This window comes from Pezoporus occidentalis, unplaced genomic scaffold (genome assembly GCF_034315485.1).
Source record: "Pezoporus occidentalis ecotype Australia unplaced genomic scaffold, CSIRO_AGI_Poc_V1 ctg193, whole genome shotgun sequence".
Classification (NCBI taxonomy): Eukaryota; Metazoa; Chordata; class Aves; order Psittaciformes; family Psittacidae; genus Pezoporus; species Pezoporus occidentalis.
Genome location: NW_026913782.1, coordinates 1,221,299 through 1,248,819, shown reverse-complemented (window position 1 = coordinate 1,248,819; position 27,521 = coordinate 1,221,299). Strand labels below are relative to the sequence as shown.

Here is a 27,521-nt window from a genome sequence, read left to right as displayed (position 1 = left end):
TTATGGCTTTACATCAAGTCTATTTAATAATTGTCTGTTAAAACATGTGCCCACGTCACAAAACACTTTAAAAAACCCCAGGTATTTTAAAATGTATGTACAATAATGCAAAAATATGCCTAAATATGTATCTAATGCAAAAAAATAAACCATTTAATAACATCTCCTCTCAAATGTCCCCTTGCTCTTCAACACCTTAAAAACAAAACCAAAAAAGCAAAGAGCTTAGTAAACAAACCAGAGTTCAACACAAATGAACAGACAAAAGCAGTGCAAAGACACGGAAGAACGGAGAGGCATCCAATCCAGCTTCCCATTCCCCTGGATTACACCACAACTGCGGTGCCGCTTGTCCTATGCCAGTTTAGTTTTAGTTATAAAAAGTCAGCCTGGTGTTCAAGCTCTAAGAGGCTGCTTGTGGCACTCATTTTCCACATGAGCAAAACCAAGTTAATGATAATCCAACTGAGCACCTTTTAAACCCCCTTAAACAGGGGTGAATTTCATCCTAGGTAAATATTTAATGTCCTGTGTACTCCTGCCAAGCACAGAGATCCTGTCCAACAAACAAGACAGACTAAAGTCTGCCTGGACAACTGTGGTTGGAGAGAGCCTTCCGCTGTTTCACAGTTAAGTGTGTAGTCATCTCTTCTTTCTGCGTTCCTCAGGAACTGCAAAGGCGGCTCTGGTCTTACAATTTCAGTAAGTCCAACATCTTGTATGTGTAACACTGCAATTTCACAGGTAATTGGGCTCCTAAGTTATTTCGGAAGACTAGGTCTGAATGTCTGAGTTAAATGAGACACTTCAGTTGCAAGAGAAAATGCTGATCCAGTTCTTATTTGGAAGCGTTCAGGTGATTGATGGATATCCTTTATCTTGCTAGAGTTAACTGCCCTCAGAGTACGGCTGGCTGTATGTGCAGTACAGCTCTTGTTTGCAAAAGCAATCTGAGGAAGTTTCAGTATTGCTTCCTATAGGAAAGGTGGCAGGAATCAAAGTGCTATTTAGGAAAAACTGCTTATAAGGCACTGGTGCAGCAAGGTTTGTGACGACCATGGTTTTATGATTCCTATTTTCCAGCTGTTTCAAAGTAAGTCTATTAAATCAACCATAAATAGCAATAATAATAACAATAATAATAATAAAAAAAACAACATTAGAAAAGTTCCAAACCAATCAACTTGGTATTGAAACTTAATTTATGACAGTCCCATTTCAGTGCACACATTAGCTCCTGCATGTTTTTTTCAGCTCATTGTTGGCTCATGCTCATCCTATATACAAAAGTCCCCCCCCAAAGTAATGATGGGCTGAATATCTTCTACAAACAAGATATTTTTGGAGGACATCATATAATTACACGTTAAGCTAACAGATGATGGACAGGAATACAGGAACATATATTTGCTTGCTCACTGTACGTATCTATTTAAAGCTTTAAAATAATAGGAAGGTACATAAAATATATATTTAATTCACAAAGTAAACCAGCCCTTGACATCTGCTGTTTTGCAGGGCTATGCATTTCTTCTATCACAATTCCACACATCTCTGGAAATATCTCTGTGCCAGTTCCTCTTCATAGGCAATCGTCAATTCAAGGTAAATTAGTTCTTCATGTATAGGTAACAGAAGCAGCAAAAGCTCAGCCTCTAGTCATCACTGTCGCTCCCGGACTCACTCAACTGCAAGTCGTTTCCTATGGAAAACAAAACCCAACAGAACACAACAAGTTAGTAAGTGTTAATTCACAAACCAAAGGACAGTCACATTTACACGGGAAGATTGAAATAACATGATACATGAACACAAACATCATCTGTCATTTAATGGAACTCCATGCCCAAGAACATTAAGAACTTCATGGGGCTAATACACGGTGGGATTCAGGCCAGACAGAGTGTCCTTGGCTCCACAGCCACCAAAGCTGCTCTGTGGTGGTAGAACAGCACTCCCCATGCTATTCCACATGCATTCCACAGCCTCCACCAGACAAACTCCTGTATATGGAGTTGCTGGGACAAGGCACTGGGGAATTCCCTGGCTTTCTCAGCCCTTTTAAAATAGATTTTTTGTTTTAAGACCATTTGGGTAGCCAAGGCAAGGCCCCTCCTTGTCAATAAAGCAAAAGGAATGTTAAAGCCATCACAGCTCAAGGCTATCGGCTGAACTAAGCTGACACATGCTGTGATGGGGAGGGCCCCCCTCCAAAGTGCAAAGAGGGATTAGACAAAAGGCAGCCAGGATATGGACCAAACCTACAACCTCAGACCTTGTTTTGCAGAACACTTGTGATTTGATGAGGCAGAGGGGATAAAAGGAGGCAGAATCATATTTGTGTTCTGGTAACTACACCAAGCTCTTCCAGCATTCTCCCACTGCCCTGCCCCAAACAGCTGCTAAGCAGCTATGCAATGGCTATGCCTGTATTTCTTCATTTCCTCTTCTCTTTTATTAAACAAGAACTTCGGCTCCATCTACGCCTGTAGATGGTGGTCACCAGTGATTTGAATGCTCAAGGACATATTAATCCTTGGCAAAAGGATCTGAAATCCAAAGACAAATATCATTGCCTGAAAAAAGGAGCAAAACTCTTGTTTTGTCCAGTTCCCAAATCCTCCTGGAGTCAGAGGCTTCCTGACATTCAATAACCTCTGCAGCACTGTTGTCATGACCCAGGAGAAGCAGGGAAGAGGCAGCTCACAACCAGAAACAGAGAAATGGGAGTGTCTTTATGACTTTGTTGAACTTTGGATTTCACTTAGATATTCATTACTGACAGGAAGACCAACAGGCCTCTCCAGTTTTCCAGCAGGCCTTTGCAGTATTGTCTGTATAATATACTTGTCTTCTTGAAGCTGGAAACCCTGCATTTATCTGTACTTAAGCTCCACTAATTTCTTATGTATGGGTGCCAAGAGACGTATGCAAATATGCCTCAGGAGGAATTCAGAGCTATTTATGATAGTTAAGTTCTAGTTTCTTGTAAATACAGTATTTTAACTCCACTACATTAAAACCTACCTGATCCAGCATAAGGAAAGAGCAATAGAGATGTACACCACCTCCCCTGCGAGAGTCTCATGGGACAAAACTATGTTTTTAAAATGTTTTTTTTGACACTTTTTAAAGGGTGGAGGTGAGTCTGTAGTGATTCAATGCTTGCAAACTCCACAGATGTAATATTTTAACCAAATACATGTCACTTTAAATTTCCCTTCAAAATGTGGTATGAAAATTTGTCAGATCAACACAGGCAGAATAAAGTAAACACTTGGGCAAAGCAATGCAGCTAATAATGAAGACCACAGAGACTGTGCCACAGGACAGCCCTGTGTCATTCATGACTCTTTACAGACCTCTAACTGACATTTGTGCCAATTTATTTATGTCTAATCTGTGGTTTCACATTGAAGTAATTCCCATTCTCTGGTGCGCCAGATCCTCCCACTCATTCCTCCTGGATGCCTGAATCAAGGCTCAGCATGGTCAATGGGGGCCATTGCACTGATGCCCACAGACTTGAGACCAAACTGAAGCCATCTCCGCACCTTCAGACAGGTCTTGGCCCTCTGTCCAGTAAAGCTGCCCACATATTTCAGCCAGCACAACTCCCTGGGATTCCTATTTGGCAAACTGCACTTCATGGAGTTACCTAACATGCTAAGAAAATGAGTGCTCTCAGGCAGCTTCCCACAGTAATAAGACACAAGCCTTTACTTACTGAGTGTGTTCATGAGCTGATTACTTCCTTGTGACCTGCTGGTGCCATTAGCAATAGCATTCCTGTTGTTATATTGCTGGTGTGGTGGCTGGGAAGGGGAAACATGTGCTGGCTCTTCCCCCTCACTGCTGGAGCTTTCATCTTCACTCCCAGCTGAGCTTTCTGAATCCGATGAGCTGCTTCCACTGCTGCTGCTCATCTGCTCAATAATTTCAACTTCTGCCCTCAGCTCTGAAATAAAGGAACATTCATCTGGTTGAAACCATGAACAGGGCCCCACAGAATTCTGGCAAATGCAATAGTTTTGTCAAGTGCAATCTATCACATCAAAATATCTCACATGAAGAGGAGGAAGGAATAACAGAATTCCCCAAAACTCTTTTACTTAGTTGTTGTAGCTGAATTTAAAGAAGCAACAGCACAGGTCAGGATCAAAAAACCTTCACTTCCACTATTATTATTTATATACTTTACACTCCTGAAAGCACCTCCTGCTTAATTTTTTTTTATGGATTATATGCTCTACATACATAGTCAGGACATTTTTTGATTGAGTTTTACAGGCCAACAGCCAGCCCCTTTTTAAAAAGCATTTAAAAGTGGAATAATCTAATTGTTAGCTATCAGTGACGTTCAAGCTTTTGGAAAACACAGAAAGCTGGTAGGGATGGACACAGGCACGTGATCACAACAGATACTTTCCTGACTTCAGACATGCATGAAACCGCTCCAGCGCAAAGTCACACGTCTCATTTTAAACAAACTTCAGAAGCAGATGGATGACATCAGATAACTTTGCAGTGGGGCAGATGAGAATATTCCCATGTTAGGGAGTGGCAATAATACCTTAACCTGTTATGGAGCTTACAAGTAGTCAGGGAGATACAGAGACTGCCCTGAAACTGGGAAGGCAGTCAAGTCAGACACACCCCACTTCACAGTTTCCAGTGCAAAGAAACACTGGAATACCATGACAGTACCGTGACACTTGCATCAGCAATAGCCAGGTTTGGCTGAGCAACTGCTTACTAAACAGCTATTAAGGTAAGTCACCCCAAATCATACCATATTGTTAAATTTTGTAATAATTTTAAGTGGCCTAAACACTATTAGAGGACAATTCGTATGTGTCCACCTGAAGTCAAGCATCTAATGACTCAGTTCACCTTATATAGGTTTCCATTAGAGAGCGCATATGTTAAGCATAGGATGTGAAACCCTCAAAATACAGGCTTTTGTTGTGCTAGTAGTTCTATACCCACAGAATTAAAATTCAGCACTTGTCTTGGAGAAGTCACAGGCTAAAGGGACAAGAATGAAAGAAGAGAAAGATGAGATATTATCATCTCTACCTGACAAATGGAGAACTGATGCCAGCAGTAATTCACCTTAGGTCAGATGTGTCTCAAAGCAAGACGAATCCCAGCTTCTCAGCCTGGGACATCTTTCTTGTGTATGGCATAGCCAGATCCCGTAAAATGAGTCTTTCTTTTATGTAAAAATGGCAGTTTTAATGCTTCTTATCTCCTGCCCCTGCAGGAATAAGTTTGAGCAAGTAGAACTCTTTCCTTTTTTAATAAGGCACATTTTCCTTGAGCTGCTTAACACTATAGAGTAACAGCTAAGTTTTCAGCCTCCACATTATCTGCTGGAGAGATTTTCTCTAGCTCAGCAAGCATTGGTTTGAGAAATTAAGTTTCCTTTTGCCAGTTTTAAACCCACTATTTTTCAATTTCAAAGTTCAGAGCTCAATTTCAAATGCTGCAGTTATACTGAAGCAGAGGCAAGGAAGGCATATTGAAAGGGAACAATCATATAACTAGCTCCAGCTAGGTATTAAGGATAGTGGGGTTATTCCTTCAAATTTCTTCCTAAATCTAGATCCCTGGCTAGACTGCCTGTACTCTGTACTTTATTAGTATGCCACGTAAAACTGATTCTTTCATTGTGAAGACACAGTTAAGAGGCCACTGGAAGAGGAAGGAAGAATATATGATTAGGCCAGCAGAAGATACTACTTTGTACTGTCATGTCTTTTTCCCTTATTCCCTCCCAACATTGCATCGCAGGCTTTAAGAATCCATTTCATGCCTCGACTCCTCGAGAGGCAAATGAGCACTTGTAAGTCACTGTTCTCAGCCTACCCATATTGAGGACTTCAAATTCAAATGTTCCCAGTGTTCAAGGCTAAGAAATTCACAGGGGAAAGCTAAAAAGGTAAACTGGAATAAGGGTTCTTTCACTTCAAAATGTCCAGATTTAAAATTATTTTCCCTAGCTTAATGACATAAAATTTCCACAAGCTTCTAGTGATGGAGTTGTTAGCTGTAAGTTACAGTGATGTTAATAATACATTGTTAGAAATATCCTGGATTATAGCAAGCACTATCACACACAGACCACAGTTCCTATTGCAGAAAGATTTGGTAATCAAGTCTAATAAAGGACAAATGTCTCAGAAGTAATGCTTATAGTTAGTCTATGGCTGAAATGGAGGGGCTTTGGCACATGGGCTGAGAACACAGCAGCCCAGAAAGCAGCATATAAAATAGTGTGAAGAAGGCGAAGCAATCTAAGTGCCATTGATGGTGAAAGGGAACAGATGCAACAAGAAATGCACTCCAGAGAACAGGCTGTCAGCTTCCCCTCAGGTCTCTCTTGTCTCCTAATTCCTTAAGCCCAGAATTCTAAAGATGTTGTCTGTGTAGACAAGAAAAAGTCATGATTTTCACTAATGTTATGAATGTTATCGCTAAATATCTGCTAAGCAGAACTCCAGCAGGATCACTAAGGAAATCTGTTCAAAACCCTCTTGCGTCACTCTGTCAAAGATGGTGGGTAGGCCAATGATGACACCAAAGCTCTACAGAAGAACTACATCTGTTTTAGAACTGTCTGTGATGTTGCTTTTTCCTATTTGCTTGTTATACTTAGAGCAGTTATAGGTAACTGAAGCCCTGGCTAAACATTTCCTTGCAGTGCCTCCAATTAAAATAGTTGTGTGTGTGTATGTGTACATATGTGCTAAGCTGAACAACAAGAGTCAGGCTTTTCCTAGATCTTTCCTAGACCAACACTGTTAGGGGAACCTTAGCTTTTGCACATTTCATGTTACAACTGCAGGCTTTTTTTGAAGGAAACAAAAGGGCTTACTGTTTTATACTGGCTGTCAATGAGGTTTTTAGAGTAAAAACTTCAAGGTCAGAAATCATTACACAAACAGAACAGCCTTTCTCAACAGGAATGTCTTCTGTATATATTCAGTATCAAATGGCATAATTTATTTCCATAATCATTTCTAAGTGTTCTTACTACTTAAGAACCAATAATAGGTTCTTGATTCCAATAGGCTCTGCCAAATTTTTAACTAAAGCTCTAACCTTGGGCTGCAAGAATGCCAAGGACTTTTGGAAATAAAGTCATTCAGCTTTAGGGAGGATAAGGTTGGATGCCTACAGCAGAAAGCTTACTGTTAATAATGGTATGCAAAGTGGAGAGAAATCAGCTTAACACTGGCACTTTGTGCATGTGGAGCTGGCAGCTAGAACAGGCAGTATTTTACACTGAGGTGCAAAAAGTTTGATTGAGATGTCCTTGAGAGACAAACACAGTGCTAGGGCATAATCCCTGCCAACTACAGCTGCATTTAGGTAAACAAGATCTGCTCAGACTTTTAAGCACTGAATTTACAGTCCCCCAAACCAGAAATGTTTCTGTGGGTTTTATTTTCCCCTCTTTTTTTTTTCCTTCAGACCACTATAAAATGGTCATTGCAGAAAAACCCAACAAACCTAGAACCAAATACAAATTGAAATTTAACCTCTCGCTCATTCTGACTGTGTAATCACAGCAAAATCAGGTATCACACCACTAGGACATGGGCAAAGAAAGCAGGCCCAGCCCACAGCGAAACACTGAGACAAAGTGTCACTGGGGCATGAGACTGAGTTGACCCAGTCATCTCTTCAAGGTACCTTAACAGAGGTAGAGCAACTATATGGCAGATGTGATCAAAGCTACAGAGGAGTGGCTGTGGTAAAGGAGAAGCTGCAGGGCTCTTCACTCTCTCATCCCTCCCCTATTAGCATTACTTGGCATGCCACAAGCTCCAGGTCTTGTGATGGGAACACAGCTACCCAGCCCTTCCACCCCACTGACAAATGGCTCCAAACTTACTCAGTGTAGGAATAACTTTCGTCCAAGTTACTTGACTGCATAGCTAGGCCTTGGCTTTAGTTGTTGTTGTTGCCTAAGACACCCATTCAACTCGTCTAGCACTCAGCTACAGGTTTCTGAATTTATGCTTATTTTGTCTTCTTTTAAGAACAGAGGAATAGCCTGGAAGACAGAAAATTATCTAGAAAGAGGAAGTTCTCTCATGCCAGAGAAGACTGCAGTATAAATATCTGTGCTGGCAGAATAGTATAAATAATTCACTAAGATGCCTTAAAATGAGATATAAAGATGACAAACCAGCTGTCAAGTAACATCTTCTAATATCTGAACATTCTAATGTTTTTATAAATTGCATAGTTACAGTTTTTATTATAAAGAATAAAAAAAAAAACCAACCCAATCAAAACTCAGGAAACTACAAACCCTTCTTTACCTCTCTTAATGTCATCCAGCTGAGGCTCAGGTGAGGGGTTATCCTTCAAAGGAGAAGTCTTAGGTCCAACGGCTGGCTTGGCTAGGGCTCTGAACTGTGAAGGAAGCTGAGATGCTCGGGCAGACTGTTGCTCTATTCGGGCTTGGATCTTGCTGCTACCTTCCACTCTGAAAAAACAACCGGAGACATTCAATGGTACTATGTGACTATATTCGGCTTTTTTCAATGTCCTTGAATTAATTCATCATCTGTACAAATCTGTTTTGTAAAAATAAACAGTGAATTACAGCTTTCTGCATGCAACACTTGCCTTCAGGGACAAATAAGCATATACAGCTACACTGCAGCGCTTACAAAATGAATTTTCAAATCCAGATGTGGTTCAGCGGTGCCAAATTTGCTGCTCTAACAACAATGAAGACTTTAATTTCCTAGGCTCATAGAATGGTTTGAGTTGGAAGGGACCTTAAAGATGATCTAGTAAATTAGTATTTTTGTTTTATCTAGGAATCTGTATCGAGTAATTTAGCAATTAGTATTTGTACTTTTTAAAAAACAAGTAATCATAGTAATTTAAAGTAAGTACATCATGAAATAGATTCACTCATAACAAACCCCTGCTTAAAATCGCAGCAAAAGAACCAATTTTCTTACTTGCAATTAAATCATCTCAGACTGAACTCTCTTAGAGGTCAATCTGACTAGAACACTCGTTTTTACTGCTAAATACAGCACGTAAGCATTTAATTCCTGGTTTTCATTCATTTGCTATTATGGCTTAAAAATAGTTTAAGCTGTTCCTTAGTAGGAAATAGTCTCCACAATAACACTATGCCTAGCTGCTCATTTCAAATCAAGTGCCTCTTCCTCCTACTGCATCAGTGATGTGATTGATATTGTTGGACAGTCAATATCCTTGGCAGAAAACCAAAACAGAACAGAACAGAACAAAACCTACTTATTCAGGTCCTTCTACAGCAACCCATATTGAGATTAAAGCGTGTGGTGTAGTTTATCACATAACACCAAAGGCTTTTGGGGCATGGCTTTATGTAGTGTAGCACAGAAGCAGCTTACGTGGATATTAGAACTTAGTTTCGGTTCTAGGAGGGTTCCAGCTCAGCAGTGTGACACTTTTGTGCCTTTAAGCTAATCCTACTGAGAAACAAGTTGAACTAGGCCATGTGGAACTTCTGGGATTTCACCTAAACTGCTTCTGGTATCTGAACTGGCACATTTAGCACTATCTCACGTATCTCTGTGCTTCACTGAATTGTAGATACAACCTCAAAAATTAAACACAGAAACACTTTTTCATTCACCACTGAAATGCAGCTATTAGATACCACATTTACAATAGAAGTGAGGATTTGGGAATACACTCACTGCATCAAATGAAAGGTAAAAGATTGTTTCCGGTATTAATTAGGCTCTTGGAACTACAAAAGGTTTTATGTAGAACAAGTGCAATTACTCCCCCATTAGTGTCATCTGGATGTTGACACTAAAAACTCTGCTCCCACAGAGTGTCACCAGGTCGTTAAAGATCAAAGTAGCCATGACAAAAAAGACAGTTCTCATCCGAGAAGTGAATGACTTTGCAAAGAACTCCTCCTCAAAACAGGGATCCCCAATTATTCACCAACTTGCTTCTGCTTGAGAAAAGTGGAAATATTTTTCACCTCACCAGAGCCAAAACTCAGGGGATCCAAACACTCCACTGAGCCTAAGCCCTCCTGCACTTCTTTGCGTTGCTCTGACTTAAGCTTCACCGGGACAAAGTCCAGCAGAACTTCAACTGGGAATTCACATCTCGTTTATGACGTGCTCATATCCACTGAACAAGACGAACGCCTCACAGATCAGTTTTCACATCACTGATTCAGGAGTGCTACAGTCCATTTACCTCGAAACCAAGGTGCTCTTGGCTAACTTTCAGCCAACTGCTAATGAGCTTCAACTCGCATTTCTAGTACTTTTAGCAGCTAAAAGTTTTACATTGCAATAAAGGCATGGGCTTTTTAAAATGCAAAACTTGTAGAATTATTTGAGAGCTTTTCTTCGTGAGACAACTGAATAATTGCCTTCCCTTTAGATTTCAGTAGCCTGTGGTCCAGTGACACTGAAAGAACATAATCCAGAGACTTCAGGTACTTGCCGAGCAGCAAGACTATGAAAAATGTTCCAACTACACACTTCATAGTGTTTGTGCAGCAAAGAAAGAATATTGGGTCAGAGCAGATCTCTGGCCTTAGCAATTCTTCTAGGCAAAATCTCATTAGTATTATTTCTACAGGCCCTGTCCCCTCCCCTCCATCTTCTTCCCCCCTCCCCAGTTGGAGGCTTTAGATTGTGTTCCACTTTATACATCACTGATCCAAAACAGAGATGAGTGTTTCATCTTCCCTAAGAGTGTATTATTAAAGATCATGGCTCCCACGGGAAGCTGTAGGGAACAAACCTGGAAAGTTCAGCAATCCTTTTGACAGCCTAGTATTTCTATTGTCTTTTTCAGCTAACTAGAGATTCCTGAAACACATCCCATCCTTCAGCCAGCTTTCAAAGCTTCAAATCATGGCAAGTGTTTGATTGCAACCTATAATTATGTCCTTTCAGCACTGGAGAATTTACAGATTCTTTCCTCTTGAATTTACACTCCTATTCACATTTTCAGGCAAGGTAAATTGACATGTAAAGCGCGTAAGGTTTAGTAATTAAACTTCACTATAAAACAAAAGAAAATGCAGTTCTGGTTCAAAAGACAGTCTGAAAAAGAAACTTCAGCAAAAATTACTCCTATCAAGAGCCCTGTCCCCAGGTTTACCTTGTTTTCTTGACTTGAATGCTGCTATTAAGTTTTTCCAGCACGTATTCCCCAGAGTCATGGTTGATAATAAGCACACAGTCCTTCTGATATGGCCTTTTATTTCCTCTAAACACAGTCATCGGTGGAGTTGAACTCTGGTATCAAAGAAAGAGCACACATTTGTTTGGTTATATTCCACTACCCGAAAGTTTATATTCATTTATCTTAGTGATTATATGTGTTGTTCTGACCAAGAGGTTAAGCACTTAGCTCCTACAGAAAATGTTCATTCATGAAATGGGAAAAATAGTTATATGCAGTAGATAAGATGTTTCCTTATAGCAAAAGGATGCCTTTCATCATTTTAAGTGTCTCTGCAGTGACACAACATGTCCTTCATGGTTGCCATTATTTACAGTTACCATTCCCAAAATGATCACTGAATTTGCATAGCTGGCCCCGACAAGTGTCATAAATCTTCTTGACATTTCTGCTCTGGAAATCTTGGATTTGGCTAAGAAATAAAGCTCTAATTATTCATGTAGCAGAACTGTTTCCTAACGAAATATGTGGTCAGTTGAAAAAGAATTTAAACTGCTTTGTATTTTTTAAAAGGCACTGTTATTATAGTGGATTACAAGCAACTGTCACTAACTATGCAAGAACAGCTGCCTTCTTCAAAGTCAGATTAACATGTAGATGCCATGCAGTTATGCTGAAATGTCTTCTCGAAAGCAAATGGGGTATTTTGACACCTTCCAGAAAGTCCCCAAGTCCACAGAGCCATAAAAGCCTAATGGCTTAGACTGAGAAGCAATAAAGATACACTCGTGTGGTGGTGGACACTGGTTAACTGATACTGCTGAGATGATGCTCAGCTGTACTGCATCCATTCACAGGATAGCTCACACAATTGGCTCCCGGGTTACAAGCACAGAATCCATGGTCTATCTGCACACAGCAGCATGGACACACATATCATCACTATGTCAGAAAAGGACATACTCAAAGGGGATATAGAGAAATATGTTCTCAGTTGTGAAACTTGGTCAGACTTCTCTGTAATGTATAGCTACTGTAGAAAAGGAATTTAGAAAGAAAATGTTTGTTCATGTGCACGTTTGCACATGCTGTAGGAAAGCAACCAAAACTGGGGAGAAAAGTTAAAAACATACTCTTCTACGGATTTTTTCTGAGTAGCAAAAATGAATAATCGTATTTTAACCACTCAGAATGCAATTCCTTTTCTTCATGCTGCTAAAAATAGAATTATGTTTGAATTTAAAATGGGTTTAGAACCGTAACAGTGAAGAATCTGAATTCCCAACAAAGATACAGTAAGAGATTCAGAAAATATGTCTCAAGAAAGTCATGTCTTCGAAGTCACATTACATTTTTCAGCATTCCTGCATTTAAGAGAAGAAAGCAACATTTCTGAGAATAAAAAAGCAAACAAAGTCAAATCCTGCTTGCTGTTGACAACTAAATCAGGAGATGTATAATGCACAAATTTAAGGAAAATTGATCAAAATTTGCTGCTATCATTCTGCTACCCAGAAGCCTCCTACCTCAGCAAAGAATGATTCTGCCTAAAGAAATAAGCAGAAATGAAACTCTGCTTAAGCAAATGAACAGCTTCATCCTTCTACATAAAATTAAATGCTTAGGTTTTATGTTAGTACCTAAATAACACTGGCTTACAGATTCAGCTGATTACAGGAGAGAAGAAGGTGGTAGGTGAAACAGGTGACATTTAATCAATTTGTTTTCATGCCTCAAGCTTGGGTTTTTTTAAATAAACAGGAATTCTTCACTTCCCCAACCAAAACTGTTTATCAAACACTAAAGCCACTAAATCCACATGTACTTCAAGTTACCCAAGCAGCAAGGGACACCAAAATACCTCCACTGAACAAATTCTTGGGGATATCCTCAGGGACCAGGCAATTTCAAAAACCAACTTAGAATCTGAATGCTATCCAGTTGTTGGGCAACTGAGAACCAAAAGCAGAATCCAAGAAATTCAGTAAATCTTGTCAGGATTAAGTGATCTCAGCACTTCTCACTCTTTTCCAGTATGCTCAGTATTTTCCAGCTTTCTGTCCAGAACACAGGCATCACTTTCCTTGGAACAATACACAGAGAATGGCTGCATTCACTGCAGTTAGTTGCCTAAGCCTCCAAAGCATTCAATAAGCTGCTCATACTCATGGGAAGACAATGAAATTAAACTCAACAGTACAGAAATTCTGAAAGGGACATTACAAGCGATCTTGTTCAACACAAAAAATGAATGAACAACACAGTTCCAAACCATTCCAAGGTGAATACCTCTGCTATTAATCGTATTGTTACCTGCTCTCAAACAGCACTGCCATGCTCATCATTTTTACAGACAAAAACCAGTCTGTGACTTCCTGCAGCACTCAGAGGTGATCAAAAACGTGTAAAAACAGGAGTGGTGGAAAGCAGGCTGAAGCCTCATTCAGACAGAACTGTCATGGCACCATCACCTACCAAATAAACCCACCAACATGCTAAGACTAAACAATACCAAAAGGATCTAACACACAGCTTCCGAACTGACTGGTGACCCCCTGCTAGCAGCAGACCCATCAATGTCTGTGGGTTCTGGTTTATTGTCTTGACACAGAGCATTAACTCCAGCTAACAAACAAATGAGTTCAAGCATGCAAGCTCTTTGTTTTGGTAAGGAAACCACTGAACCTCCAATTACAAAACAGCTGCACCTATAAACAGTTTAATCACTTATTTCATTGCCATTTGACAATCATCCTCACACAGTAGATCTTTATGGCATAATTTCAGGAGGAAGTGGATGGGAAACCACTTCAGTGCCACTCACCAGAGCTGATCTCCCCTTGCTTCCACTCATAAAGCTAAAGGCATGGAACTTTCTGTGCTATTTGTATGGCCAAAAAGCTAGCCAAATACCGGGCTGCTTCAAAAGCAGCGTGACCAGCAGGTCAAAGGGGGGGATCCTGCCCCTCTGCTCTGCTCTGGTGAGACCCCTCTCTGTGGGCAGCTCTGGTGTCCTCAACATCAGAAGGACATGGAGCTGTTGGAGCAAGTCCAGAGGAGGCCACAAGGGTGATCAGGGGCTGAAGCACCTCCTGTATGGAGACAGGCTGAGAACATTGGAGCTGTTCAGCCTGGAGAAGAGAAGCTGCGTGGAGACCTCAGAGCAGCTTCCAGTGTCTGAACGGGGCTACAGAGATGCTGGAGAGGGACTCTTCATCAGGGACTGTAGTGATAGGACAAGGGGTCATGAGTTTAAACTTAAACAGGGGAAGTGCAGTTTGGATGTGAGGAAGAAGTTCTTTACTGTGAGGGTGGTAAGACACTGGCACAGGTTGTCCAAAGAAGTGGTAAATGCTCCATCCCTGGCAGTGTTAAAGGCCAGACTGGACAGGGCTTTGAGCAACCTGGCCTAGTGGAAGGTGTCCCTGCCCCACTGCAGGAGGTTGGAAGTGGATGATCTTAATGTCCTTTCCAACACAAACCATTCTAAGATTCTGTGGTTTGGTAATGGGAAAAATATGCTTACAGGCATACCTGTGACTTCTGAACATCAAACCTTGACTAAAGTCCAAATTACTCTGCCTTTATTCACTAAGCCATTGCACCAAAAAAGGTTAGAAACTAGGCACAGACCTTCAGCTAACAATAGAAGTCTTACAGTCACTCAAGGAAGAGTAGGAAGGAAGAAATTAAAAGTAAAGAATAGACTACAACCTTACAAATATAACCCTTTACGATTCAATTGTACAGTCCTTTCCTAGGGTAACACAGCACAAGTCTGGCTGTTCAATTACTGAACCCGTTTCTATTAACAAAAATGAAAGTGAAAGTAGCATTTATATTAGACTATAGCTACAATGCAAATTTGTTGGAGAGCAAGCAAAGACATAAAACACACTTACCGGAATATGTGGCAGAGTGATTGTTACATCATCTCCTTTACCCACTTGGAGGTCCCCCTCACAAGATGTATCAATCGATGCTGGCTTAAAATCATCTAAAGAGGAAAACAATTGCAATTACATTTCTTAGAGTCTTCAGAAGTGTCATCCTCCCCTGCAAAGAGTTACTGCACATTACTGGGATTATAGGGAGTGCTAAAATACATGCTAGCGTTTACAGCAGGGGTGGAATAACACACCAGTACAATGTGTGTGGCTCTGTGCCCCAGTCATATGACAATACCAGACTCTGAACTTCCTCTTTAAAATGGAAATAAGGTTCTAGACCTTGTGTTAGAAGCCCAAAAGCAGACTTCTCCAAACCCCAGGCTTTGAGTGACACTGGATTTTGCAGGCAAGTGTAAAACTGTACCACCTATCTCAGCAGAGTATCAACCTCAAGACCGAGGGCTCTGCATGGCTCTTGCCAATTCCAAACCTGAGGACTAATTTAGTGGTACCAACTAATTAAGTGTTCTTGATATTTCTGTCTATTTAACAGCTACCTTGCCTCCACACTACTTCCTCAAGGCTAGATGAGACCTCATTTCTCACTTATGAGGGAAAGAAAAAGGTGCTGATCTCACTTTAGCAGGCTCCATGCTAGTCCAAAGTCACTACAGATAGAAAGCATGACTAAGGTGAGACACAAACCCTGGTTTTAACTATTTTTGCTGCATTTTAAATGCAAAATGCTTCGTCTCCCAAACAAGGCACTCTGTTTAGTGTATTTATTTGAACTAAGAACATTTTAACCTAAAAGCATTTTCTGCTCGTTACTCTGTTGTGCTGATGAGTCATAAAAAAACCCCTCCAAACCCCCTATCAGAACCTGTAATACTCTGACAGAGGATTTAGACAAAGTAAAATAAGATCAGACAGATATAAGCTGGTTTGCTTTGCTTGTTTTTAAAATCAGTTGCCATCCAATTCTAGCATCTCTGGATATGGATATAAGGAGGTGCAATTACAGACACAATCAAGGCTTTTAATTACTGCATTAGTTAAGGAATTAATATCTCAGAACAAATGTAAAAAATAATTCCACTATGAAAAGCACATTTGCAGAAAAGAAAACCCCAAACAAAAAGAAAACTAAAACCAATCAACAAACCTAAAAACCTCAACCCAAAACCAACCACCAAACCCCATCCTGCAATAAATTCTCATTAGGAGGATGTTAACGTCTAATTGCATTTTAGTTTGACAGCACTACAAACAGAAGCAGGCACACTTGACTTAACCCTCATGCCTTGACTGCCAGACCAAATCATACTTCACTTAATTTCCACCTAAGCAATCTATTTCTAGCTATTGTTTCCCACCTACTTTATGTGCAAGCTTGCCAAATAAAACAAACCAGCTGCACAAGATCCAGTGTCTTTACCATAAAAAGATCAAAAGTTTCAACAATGCAATCAGCAAAATTGTGATTCTGTGTGTGAAAGTGTGAAAAGTGTGATAGTGATATCAGCAAAATAGAGTTACTCTACACAAACACTTCACAAACCATTTTCTTTTGGTTAGCACACTAGATGTATGCGCTTGGCTAATCTTCCTGGATCCAGTGTCCCTCCAAACGTACCCACAGCTCTTCTTCCAGAAGTCAAATGCTTTTAAGATGTGTTTTACAGGGATAATCCAGTTTTCCAGCATAGTATTTCATAAACATTAGGGACTGAAGGGTTTTAAGAAGGCCAAAACAAATTTAGCCTAAGAAAATCCTCTTATTGTAGTTTGCGTGAAAAAGATTACGGGAACAATATAATGCTCAGATCCCAAATAAATCAGTCCAGATTAACAGCTGGAAAAAACAAAATTATAACCAGGAAATGAAGAGATCTCACTTGAAAGTCATGGACTGAAAACACAGCACACAGAAAGGTCTTATGAAACGAAACTGCATTCTTCCAGTTGTAGTCAGAAGAGCGTTGGCTTTGCAACCCCTTAAGAAACTAATTATCAAAGCACTTTCTATTCTAGAAATCCAGTGTATTTCCATCTATATATGTCTTGGGTTCTATTCATAAACTATCAGACAACTTCATTCATTGCATAGTTTGGTTACTTTAAGATTTAGAAACGGAGATTTGCTAGCATGTTAGCGCTGGATAATACTGTTCAGTGTTATGTACAAACAGTTCCATGTACCAAACACCAGCATTGTGGAGTGATGTATAACCAGAGGGGTGAAACACACAAAACTTAAGTGCTAATCCATGAGACAGAATTTACTATTGAGCAAAACAGCTCTGCCTCAATCATTGAGTAACAGCTCAAACCAGAAAGCTGCTCTTTCAAGTCACTTTCAGGTGACTAATATCATCAAAATCCTTAGTTGTAGTATACGAACATGGGCCATGAGACTGGGCCTAGGATTATGCATCATAAAGCAAAATATCCTACTGTTAACTGTATAATTCCCCACCTTAATACAAGCTACTGCAATACAAGTTCACTTACTGTTGGTGATTTACTACTCGTTTTAAATCCTGGATTCATTTGGAGGAAGAAAAAGCAATTTCTTCCCAAAGAATTCAAGGGCAGAGAGTGAGCTGCTCTTCCGAACTGTTTTCTATTGAGAAATTAAACCCACCCAGTGCTAAATAGAACACGGAGTAATATCCTGTATCTTTAAAAAACCCCACATATTCATCCAATTATTCAGAATTGCTCAAGACTCCACCTCAGGATTTATCTGACACTTATTGGGCAGCACTGCGAGTGTCTGAGGGACTTCTGCTTGCTTCCCCCATGGCAGCTGCTGGAGCCGGGGCAGCCAGGGACAGGCCTGCTGGGATACATGTTGCCTCATCACCAAAGAGCCAGCTGAAAACCAGACCGTGGGTGTTTGTCCTGCAGCTACCGTTTAAAATAACCATCAAGAAAATGACAAGCCATTTCCCCTCATATCCCCTCACCGAGGGAACTCGCTTTATGCTCCCCAACGATTCGCATACACCCCGTTAACAAACTTGCCGGGCTGTTCGCCTGCCCTGGCCTGTCTGTCTCGCTTCCCCCCGCCCTCCACCAAGACATCCACCTTCCCCATCTCCGCTCAGGCTTGCCCGCCGGGCTCGGACACCGCTGCAGCCGCGGGGAGGGAAGGCGGGCGCTGAGGGGGGACGGAGCCCTGTGGTGGCGGCGGGGGAGCAGCGCTCGGGCAGCGACCCTCTTGGTCGGGGAGGACCGGAGGCCCGCGCAGGCTGGCGGGGAGGGGGCGGCCGTTAACCAGCAAGGGACCGCGGCGGGGGAACCTTGGAGAGGATGGCGGGGAGCCGGGCAGGTGCTGCGGGGCCGCCCGGAGGGAAGGGGTGAGAGGAGCGGAGGTTCACGGGCAGGAGGGACCGAGCCGGCGGAGCACGGGGGAGGCAGCAGAGGCACGGGTGGCGGGGAGCGGGAGGACGGAGACGGGGTGGTGCTCACAGCGGATGGTGTGGAAGAAGGCCTTGGGCCGCCGCTCGAAGCTCTCGCCCAGCTGCAGCGGGTGCTCCTCTTTGTCCAGCAGCGAGTTCGCCGAGCCGTTCATGGCCCCGGTTCCGTCCCCTTCTTGCCCAGCCGGTCCCTTCCTTTCCTCCGTGCGCTGCCGCCCGGTGCCCTTCCGGGAGCCGAGTGCAGCCGGGAAACTGCTCCGGGGCTGGCGGCGGCGGCGGATACAGCGAGGTGAGGCGAGGCGAGGCGGGACGCTTGGGCCGACAGGGTCCCTTGGGCCGAGAAGAGCCGCTGTCCCCGCGGAGGGGATGCAGGCCCTGCAGGGGTGTTCCTGAGAGGGGAGGTGGGAGCCTGGAGCTCCACGCCCTCGGGAAGGAGGGTAGGATAGGGTAAGGGTAGGGTAGGGTAGCGCAGGGCTGTGTTGGGGGTCCTTTCCTGACGGGGTATTCCTCGCGGGATGCGGGGTCGGATGCGGTCCCTCTGTTTTCTAGCTGTTGCCTGGAAACCGGCTTCCTTGTGAGGGCAGCGGGGCTATTGTTTGTTTGCGTTCTCGGGGCTGCATTAAACACCTTGAAAACGCCCTTTAGCCTAAGCACAGGCTGTTAAAAATGCGTTTGTCATCGTGCTGACGGCCTGCCTCAGCGTTTTCTGAGCGTGAAAAGAGCTCGGTTTGCTTTTCTCTCCAAGCTTGTCCTATGGAGAAATACAAACATTGACCTATAGCGGACATTAAACTGTTATTTGGGAGATACGCTGTTCTCGAGAAGACTTCCTTTCAGGGGAACCTTTTCTCTGCAACCTTTTCCTGTTGTGTTTGAAGGAAAACGAGGGTGCCCGCTCCAGTGAAGCTGCACAAAATGTTGAGAGTTCTTTATTTCATTTGCACACGTTTGTGTTTCATGTTTGTATTTGTATCATGTAAGATGTTATTTATTTATTGCATTATAGGGCATTGAGGTTTTTTTTCTCATTTCCATTTTGGCAAAATGACACCAGTGCCCGGTCCTAGGCACTGACATACGTGAGCAGCGTGTGTTGGCTGCTTGGGTTCCTTGGGAGTTACTGGGTAATGCAGTATTTAATTCACATGCACAGATGTGCATGTCTGTGGCAAGGCAGGGGTCAGCACTAGTTTAACACCAGAGATAAAATTTGGGTCCTTTCCCAGCCTATGTAGAACTCTTCGTTGCTCCATTTTTGTTAACTTCTGACAATGAACCCAGCTGTGGTTGTTAAAAGCGGCGTGGATCCGCAGGAGGAGGCAGTGGATTTGCTCTCTTGTTCAGGTGACGTGGTGATTTATAAGTGCCAATGTTGTCTCCAGTGTTTTCTCACAGAGGTGAGAGCAGGATGAAGAGATGTGAACATGAATACAGTTTGTTTCGTAACTGCAATGGGACTTGCAGTGTTACCTGTTATTATTTTTATGAGATGTTCTAACCGGGGTTAACAAGAAACAAAAGCCCTTGCTTTCCTTTCAGATAGTTTAGTGAAAATAAGCTTAGAGCTGCACCATCTTCGTCTTGTTAAGTAGTTTTCTAGAATGCAGAGGGAAGCCCATCAGTATCTTCCTTTGACAAGTTCACACTGTTACTATTTCTCTTTTCTTCTGCTTCTAGATCCTACCAAAGTTAAGTGATGGAAACATACACTAAAGAAAGAAAATCACCCTTGGGTGTTTGACATTCATATTTGTCTGAAAGAGTCTAGGATGTTCCAAGAAAACACATCAGACAATTGCGTAAATGTAATAACATCTACTGAAGATGGTGCTTTCCAAAAAAGCGGCCATAGTGCAAGAATCCTTAGCCCAGAAGAAGCTGAGAAGTTGGCGAAAGATCAGGTTTTAGTGTCCGAGTTCAAACAACTAAAACTAGAGAAAGAGGCACAGAAGAACTGGGATTTATTTTACAAGAGAAACAGCACCAACTTCTTCAAAGACAGACATTGGACAACAAGAGAGTTTGAAGAGTTAAAAGCCTGTCGGGAGGTGAGATCTATACACTTCCTCCTTAAAGATGGGATTGATTGTTTCCAAATGATTTAATAATACTTAGAACAAAGCCATTAGGGTAAGACCTGTCACATGTTAAGTTTGCAGTGCCCTGTGTACTTTCTCTTAATATCAAAGATACCTCCTGAGAATCGGATGCATCAGTTTGGTTTCAGTTTATAATTGACCCATGCTGGATACTAAGAACAAAATCTGGAAGGTTGTGTGCTAAATAGACAACTTGTCTCTCTCTGATGTGACATCACAGATGCAAGTTGGTGCACTTCAGAACACTACTTTAAAGAAAAGCATCCAGAGTTACAAGCTAGCTGCAAAGCACAGTTAAGGGGATAGCTGATGTTCATTATAGCTCAATGAAATGCAAGACAGAAATCATACAACAATCTGTTCGTTGCTTAAAGGCTAGATGACTACAGAAATACGTTAATATATTCTAAAAAGATTTGTAATTTTGCTGAAATCAAGATTTCTGTTTTGCAATGGCAGATTATCAAATGGATGCCTACTTTGGTTTCTGAATCAATGGTAATTAAAATTGATTATAGCTTGTAAAATGCTGATTGAGCAGTTTCTCTGCTCTTATAATGAGGAAAACAAAAATTATATGCTTTCCTTTGGATTTATTTCTCCCCAGTTTGCAGATCAGAAACTGACCATTCTGGAAGCAGGCTGTGGGGTTGGGAACTGCTTATTTCCACTCTTAGAAGAAGACCTGAATATTTTTGCATACGCCTGTGATTTCTCTCCTAGAGCTGTTGAGTATGTGAAGGTTGGTGTGATATTTGGAACTTCCTTTAGAGTGTCTTTATAAGCTTCTGGGATTGCACATACCTGGAATGACAGACTTCTCTTGCCTTCCTTTTTGTAAAAAAGGTAGAATAGCTTGTACAAAAAAACAGAGACTGATCCATTTCAGTGGATCCCAGATGCAAGAAGCTGAATCTTTGCTCAAGACCTGTTTTTTAGCATCAAATTGCAGCATTATAGTAATGCATGTATATTGCTTGAAGGATTTGCGAAGACTATGGTTTTTGGGAAAACTACTATGTCTTTGCTGACTGTGCAGTACAAGCAAAATTTGATTGTGGTGGAAGCTTGCCCTTGATTTTGTGGTGCTATGAAAGTCACTGTTGAGGAAATTTGAAGCCTGATGAGAAATAGGTATGTTTCTACTTATTCATAGGTAGGTAGTACTCCAATCCAAAGTTAAGTTTCCCATCAAGACTGGTGGGGACTTTTAGCTTTAAAAGTCCTTTGGTTTATTTAGTTTGTAATCACAGGTAAATTTCAATATATCTGTTATTTGAAATCATTCTCTTGTGGTACATTTGTGACTAAGAGCCACAAGACACATACTGCATGTCTCATGGGAAGGATGGGAAGAAATATGCATAACAAACAGGAGAGGAGAGCAGCCCCCTGAGTTGCCACAGCTGCACTGCAAAATTGGGTTGGGCTGAATATATACCCTGGGCTTTGGATGACTTGGTGGTATCTGCTCTGCAACTCTTGCTGAAGTTCTTTCTTGTCAAGACCAGATTTCCTTTTAACCAGCAAAATCATGGGTTAGAGCAGCCCAGGTGCAGGTTATGTGACATGAGCTGTTTACAGTCTGCTTGTAGCTCAAGAGCTGTACTTTGATCACTTTGTATTACTAAAATCAGTTTAATAATATTTCTGTATTGTTAAAGAGTAGAAGCAGCAGTAAAACAGAAGTGTTTTCTGAGTTGCCTTAGCACATGTTCCTTCTCAAGTTCCTGAGAACAGACTCCTCTACTAGTTGTAGTTTCACTACTGTATTAGGCAGCAAGGAATTTCTGATTGCGTTAGTCACGTGTTGGAAGTGAATGTTCTTTTGCCACCATGTTTTGTGTTGCTCTACTGATGAGTTTCTTCTTTTCTTGTCTACTGAGAAGTTTACTTTTTTTGCAAGAACAGATGCTGCTCATTTGCCATGAAAGTATACTCTTTTCGCTTCCCTAGAAAAATGCCTTGTACAGTACTGAAAGATGTAAAGTGTTCCAGTGTGATCTTACCAAAGATGATCTTCTAGAAAATATACCAGCAGATTCTGTGGATGTTGTCACACTTATATTTGTGCTTTCTGCCGTTCATCCTGACAAAATGCATCTTGTCTTGAGGAATATTTACAAGGTAAAACCAGCTGATTTTACAGCCTTTAAAGCACTTTTCCTCTTTTTAGCCTGAAAATACAGTTTTCTTCTGAGAAAATAACCCCTCTTGTAATGGTGATCTTTAATATTATATTTAATGGATGTATTTAAGTTTGTTCACTTAGTATATGGGACTACAATATGTTTTACAAGGGTTCTTTTTCCTCTCTTGGTGCTGTGAATTTATTTGGATTCTGGCTGGCCTAGTGTGTGCCATCAACATAACAAAGATATTTTGCCTGTGTTTAAAAGAGCAAAAGGCTTATTCAGCTAATCAGCACCTGAACAGATCTCTTAAGCTATTTGTAGTCTACTGTTCATGAGGAAATCTATTTAAGAGTGGACAATCCAGTTTATATGCAACTTTTTGTTGCAGAGGGAATGAATTGAGTATATATAAAACTTCTTGTATTGAATGTGTTAGGATACCTTTTCTTAGTTGTATGTGTGTGTGTCTGTATATGCAAGTATATATATATATGGCTAAATCCATTTATCTTATTAAAGCCTATATGTATTATGTTACAGGTATTAAAACCAGGCAAGTGTGTGTTGTTCAGAGACTATGGACTATACGATCATGCAATGCTCAGGTTTAAATCTGGCAGCAAACTTGGAGAAAACTTTTATGTTAGACAAGATGGGACAAGGTCTTTTTTTTTTACTGAAGGTAAGAGATGCTGTAGAGTGCTTTGTTTTCTGTGAATCTTCTGTTTAAACTTGCTTCAGGGAGTTGCCAGCATGTCCTTGGCAGTAACTGTTAAATGGTGGTGTATTTCATTTGCCATCCTTTTGGGGAGGAGGAGGTTATCTAAACTGGCAGGACTTTTTGGAGCAGTTTCTTGCTTAACAAGCTTTTTGTGTGTGCCTTAAGCTGTTAAAGCTTTTTGTATGTGCTATAATGTGCCAAGAGAAGCAGTTTCTGACTGCAGAATTTTGTTCGGATTTGTTACCAAAGGGAAGAAGACCAGTGTTCAGTAGCAGAACTGACCATCTTCAAGAAGCAACTAAATAATTATCTTAGCATTGGTTTTGTTGTTGGAATTTTTGTTGCAAGACTATTCCTGGTGTGTAAGATGAGATCTACTGAAGAAGTCAGTGACTTATAAAGCAGAACCATGACTACAGCACTGAGAAGCTAGTGCACAAATCCTGCTGAGATAGCACTGACTAGCTGGGGTCACTCTGTCTTCTATTTTCTTTTGGTTTGTTATTTGTTTTTTTTAATGTAGATATGCAAAACCATTTCCATGTGATACAGTATTTAAACAGGTTTTCTTTCAGAGCTCATAATGATTTAGGAAGGAAGGGAATTATTGCAGTTTGCTGATGGGGAATTTGAAGCACAGAGACATGAAGGAATTTGCATAGTCTCACAATGAGTTGGACTTACAGCTCGTCTTCTAACTCCCAATTCCTCATGCTAACTTCAGTGACTTCCCCATCAGTTATAGGGCATTGTGTATGTAGTAAGAGCTATGTGTTTATTTCTGTGGGGCTCCTTGTTCTTCATATAAAGTAAAATACAGGCACTGAATAGACCGATTTGGAGTGAAGTAAATATTATTCATATTTTATGACACAAGGTGTTACCTAATTGCTCCTGATATATAAAACCCATTAACCTTATCTGAGCTCTCTCTATTCTCTATAGGACAATGATGAAATCTAAGATAATGCTGGCTGTGCAACAGCTTCATTGAAGCATTTCTAGAACTATGAAGTGATTTTTAGTTCTGTTTAAACAGGTAGCTTTTACAAAGAGAATTGATGCTAAAGGGAATGAGACTGACCTGGCTATGGAACTTTAAATCACATTTTTATAGTGTTAGAATTGTTTCCGAATGAGAAATTCCTTGCATGCTTGCTTTGGGGAAAGAATTGAGGTAGGGAGAAGAAAGAAGGAAGGAGGAAAGAGAGAATTTCTCTTGCATTGTTCATGTTAGCAATTGTTTTGCTTTGGGCTGGTCTGTGACTGTCTCATGGACCACCTCTGCTCCCATTTTTAATCATGATCTCCTTCATCTCACTAATTTTCATATAAATATTGCTTAATGCTTGAGAATCCTTTTGTTACTGGAAACGTGACTCCTGTCATTCCTGACCAGTTTGCAACCCATGCTGTTTTTCATTTGTTTAGCACTACACTGGTACGTACACCAAGTGACTGCTGCCTGGGAGGATTTGAATAATGCCTATTTATTAATGTGCCTTGTCTCAGATAACACCGAACTTCTTCCATGGAAAAAACAATTCCGTTCTTCCACTGTTTGAAAGATTATTATATTTGTAGAGGAAAGCATGGTTGTAATTTTGTGTTATAGAGTATGTGCAGTTTCCTCACAATGAGATTTGAATAGATCCACAATTAAGTGCTGTTCGCTTATATTTCATCGATGTGGGTCCTCCACTTTACATGAGCGACCTGTTTACAGCCCGTGCATGTGGCTTCGTGTGTCTTAGGTTGTTACAAGCCTGCAGTACCACCACTTTTGTAAGCTGTTTTGCTTGGGTTGATGTTTCTAAAGGAGATCTGTATTGATTTTTACTCAGCAGTCTGCCTGCATGAAGTCTGAAGGCCTGATTTTCATGCTGTAACACATAAGAGCATACGCTTATATAAATGCTGACTAGTATTTTAAAAATAGCTTAAACATAATATTTCATCTTGTTTTTTTAAATTCTTTTCCAGAATTCTTGTCTGAGCTTTTCAAGGCTGAGGGGTATGAGCAAGTGGTCAATGAATACGTGCGACGAGAAACTGTCAATAGGAAAGAAGACTTGTGTGTTCCAAGAGTTTTTCTTCAAAGCAAATTTCAAAAGCCTTTCAATCAGACAAACTCTTGCTGATTAGCAACAGCATTGCTTGTTTGAGATGGAAGCTGGCACATAGATTTTCCTTGTGTGTGCTCATCTTTCTGGTAAACCAGAAATGACTGCATCAAATACCTCTTGTTGGTTTACATCCTCAGGTATGACATATGAATGCTATTTCTAATTCAAATCTAAGATGGTTTAGTGATGCAGTATCTGTATTCCTGCTTCTGAAGTAAATCCTGTGCAGCATTGGCAGATGATCAGGTAGAGCACACTAAATAGGGTTAATTTTAAGCACTAGTTTACATGAGTTATTATAATTATTTCCATTTTTATTAAAAATATTTTTTAAATAAGTATCCTGTGTCTCGTATCACTTTACAGGGGTTTTCTGGCCTGTTACAGTATTTCTTCTGCTTTCAGTACTTGTAGGACTTTGGGCTATAATGTCTCAGATACAGGAATGAAACTCAGTGAGTGGTATAATGTAAGCTGCTTTGATATTTTAATAATAGTACCTTTTTAATGTGCTCAGCATTTAGATATGTAAACAAATGTTTATACCCTAAATAAGATCCTAATTTATCTGATTTCATGCTTGACGCAAGTTGTTAGAGGATCAGGTTGTCTTTATCCCTAATTAATTGCAGACGTTTTACGTTGGATGAGCAGAAATAGTTGAAGTTTTGCAAGTCAGTTTCCCATTTGAAACAGAAATTGGTGAATCAGAAGTACTTTCTTTTATATCAGTCATAGTCTGTTGCTTCTTTTGTGGGCAAGGGTCTTAATTCTTTTGCATCACTCCTGGGGAAGATGTTGGTCTTTGCTGTTCCTATTGCAAAAAGCCACTGTATTGACACTATAGCTCATAGCCTGCCGCAGATTTAACTGCCTTTCCCTTCAACAGCCCTCATGCTTTACACTGCAGAACCTCTTTGTTCTTGGGAGATGCAATCATAAAGCCATGTCTGGATTTTTAACCTGCATTTTGAACGGCTGCTCTTCAGCAGAGGAAGCTCAGAAGCATCCAGTCACTTGTGCAGGAGGCTGCGCTGATCTTGTGTAGTGTACACAAGTTGCAACAAGGGAAATTCCAATGAAATACTAAGGGGTTTGTTGGGGTCTTTTAATAATTTTTCAGTGTGTAACGGGAGGTCAGACACTGCGACAGGGCCCAGAGAGATCATGGAACCTTTGTCTTTGGAAATACTTGGAAATAAACTGGGCACGGCCTTGAGCAACCTGTGGGTTTATTTCAGGGCGGCCCTATTCATCGCTTGCAGTACACATTAGTATATGATTGACTCAGGCTGTCATTGCACTGGACATGTGTGTTGTTGGATGACCCAGTCATACACATCTGACGTGAACCAGAGATGAGTATTTGCCTCTGTTTATGACAAACTAGCCGTAGGATGCGATGGTTTTTTTCATCACTCCTAACGCTGGCACCGTATGCATGGAGGGAAAGAAGAACTTTTCCAGCGTACAGCCTGATGTTACAAAGTTAACCAGGTTTGGGGGGGGGTTATTTAATTTTTATTTTATTTTTTATTTTTTTTATTTTTTTTCCACAAATTTGAGCTGCCTGAGGTCTTACTCAGTTGCTATGTTTATAAATAAATCTGCAGCAGATCATTGCTTTACATCAGGGCACCACAGTTGGGTTTTTTGGTCTGATACCGTGAGCCCCAAAGCTGGATTTATTGCATCATCAAACTTTGGCCTCAGAGGAAAAAGCAATTAAACCAAACAATTCTCTTAATGACTCTTTGAGAAGGGTTATTACGCCTCTTTTTATGGAGAGTATTATCCTGGGTGTTTATGCATTGCTGACCCCTGCTGCGCAACCCATTAGCACTTTCTGCCATGCGAGTAATAAATACCCGGTAACATTTATAGTAAATTTAGAAATATGTTAAAAAGGGCTGTAACGTAATGATAGCATTATTCTAATCA

General features: G+C 40.9%; 2 protein-coding genes across 2 annotated transcripts; one reads left to right on the top strand and one right to left on the bottom strand.

Moving 5' to 3' along the window:
- EAF1 (ELL associated factor 1) lies at window positions 1–18,683 on the bottom strand. Its single transcript, XM_062617218.1, has 6 exons — window positions 18,552–18,683; window positions 15,087–15,181; window positions 11,161–11,297; window positions 8,337–8,503; window positions 3,728–3,958; window positions 1–1,702 (listed from the first exon to the last, which is right to left on the bottom strand). Exons 1-6 carry the CDS (start codon window positions 18,652–18,654, stop codon window positions 1,656–1,658), a joined length of 780 nt encoding a protein of 259 aa, XP_062473202.1. The 5' UTR covers window positions 18,655–18,683; the 3' UTR covers window positions 1–1,655.
- Window positions 18,674–25,919, top strand: METTL6 (methyltransferase 6, tRNA N3-cytidine). The gene is made up of 6 exons (XM_062617217.1): window positions 18,674–18,788; window positions 20,177–20,547; window positions 21,206–21,340; window positions 22,555–22,725; window positions 23,274–23,415; window positions 25,438–25,919. Exons 2-6 carry the CDS (start codon window positions 20,269–20,271, stop codon window positions 25,593–25,595), a joined length of 885 nt encoding a protein of 294 aa, XP_062473201.1. The 5' UTR covers window positions 18,674–18,788; window positions 20,177–20,268; the 3' UTR covers window positions 25,596–25,919.
- Window positions 25,920–27,521: the final 1,602 nt, after the last annotated feature.

What these genes read in the sequence shown, in the direction of transcription:
- EAF1 (XM_062617218.1), bottom strand. Translation starts at nt 18,654, where the DNA reads ATGAACGGCTCGGCGAACTCGCTGCTGGACAAAGAGGAGCACCCGCTG. An exon ending in ATTCAAGTCAAGAAAACAAG is followed by an intron (nt 8,504 to 11,160) that starts GTAAACCTGGGG and finishes TTGTTTTTTCAG; the next exon opens with AGTGGAAGGTAGCAGCAAGA. An exon ending in TCAGCTCATGAACACACTCA is followed by an intron (nt 1,703 to 3,727) that starts GTAAGTAAAGGC and finishes TGTTTTCCATAG; the next exon opens with GAAACGACTTGCAGTTGAGT.
- METTL6 (XM_062617217.1), top strand. Translation starts at nt 20,269, where the DNA reads ATGTTCCAAGAAAACACATCAGACAATTGCGTAAATGTAATAACATCT. An exon ending in AGTTAAAAGCCTGTCGGGAG is followed by an intron (nt 20,548 to 21,205) that starts GTGAGATCTATA and finishes ATTTCTCCCCAG; the next exon opens with TTTGCAGATCAGAAACTGAC. An exon ending in GAGCTGTTGAGTATGTGAAG is followed by an intron (nt 21,341 to 22,554) that starts GTTGGTGTGATA and finishes TCGCTTCCCTAG; the next exon opens with AAAAATGCCTTGTACAGTAC.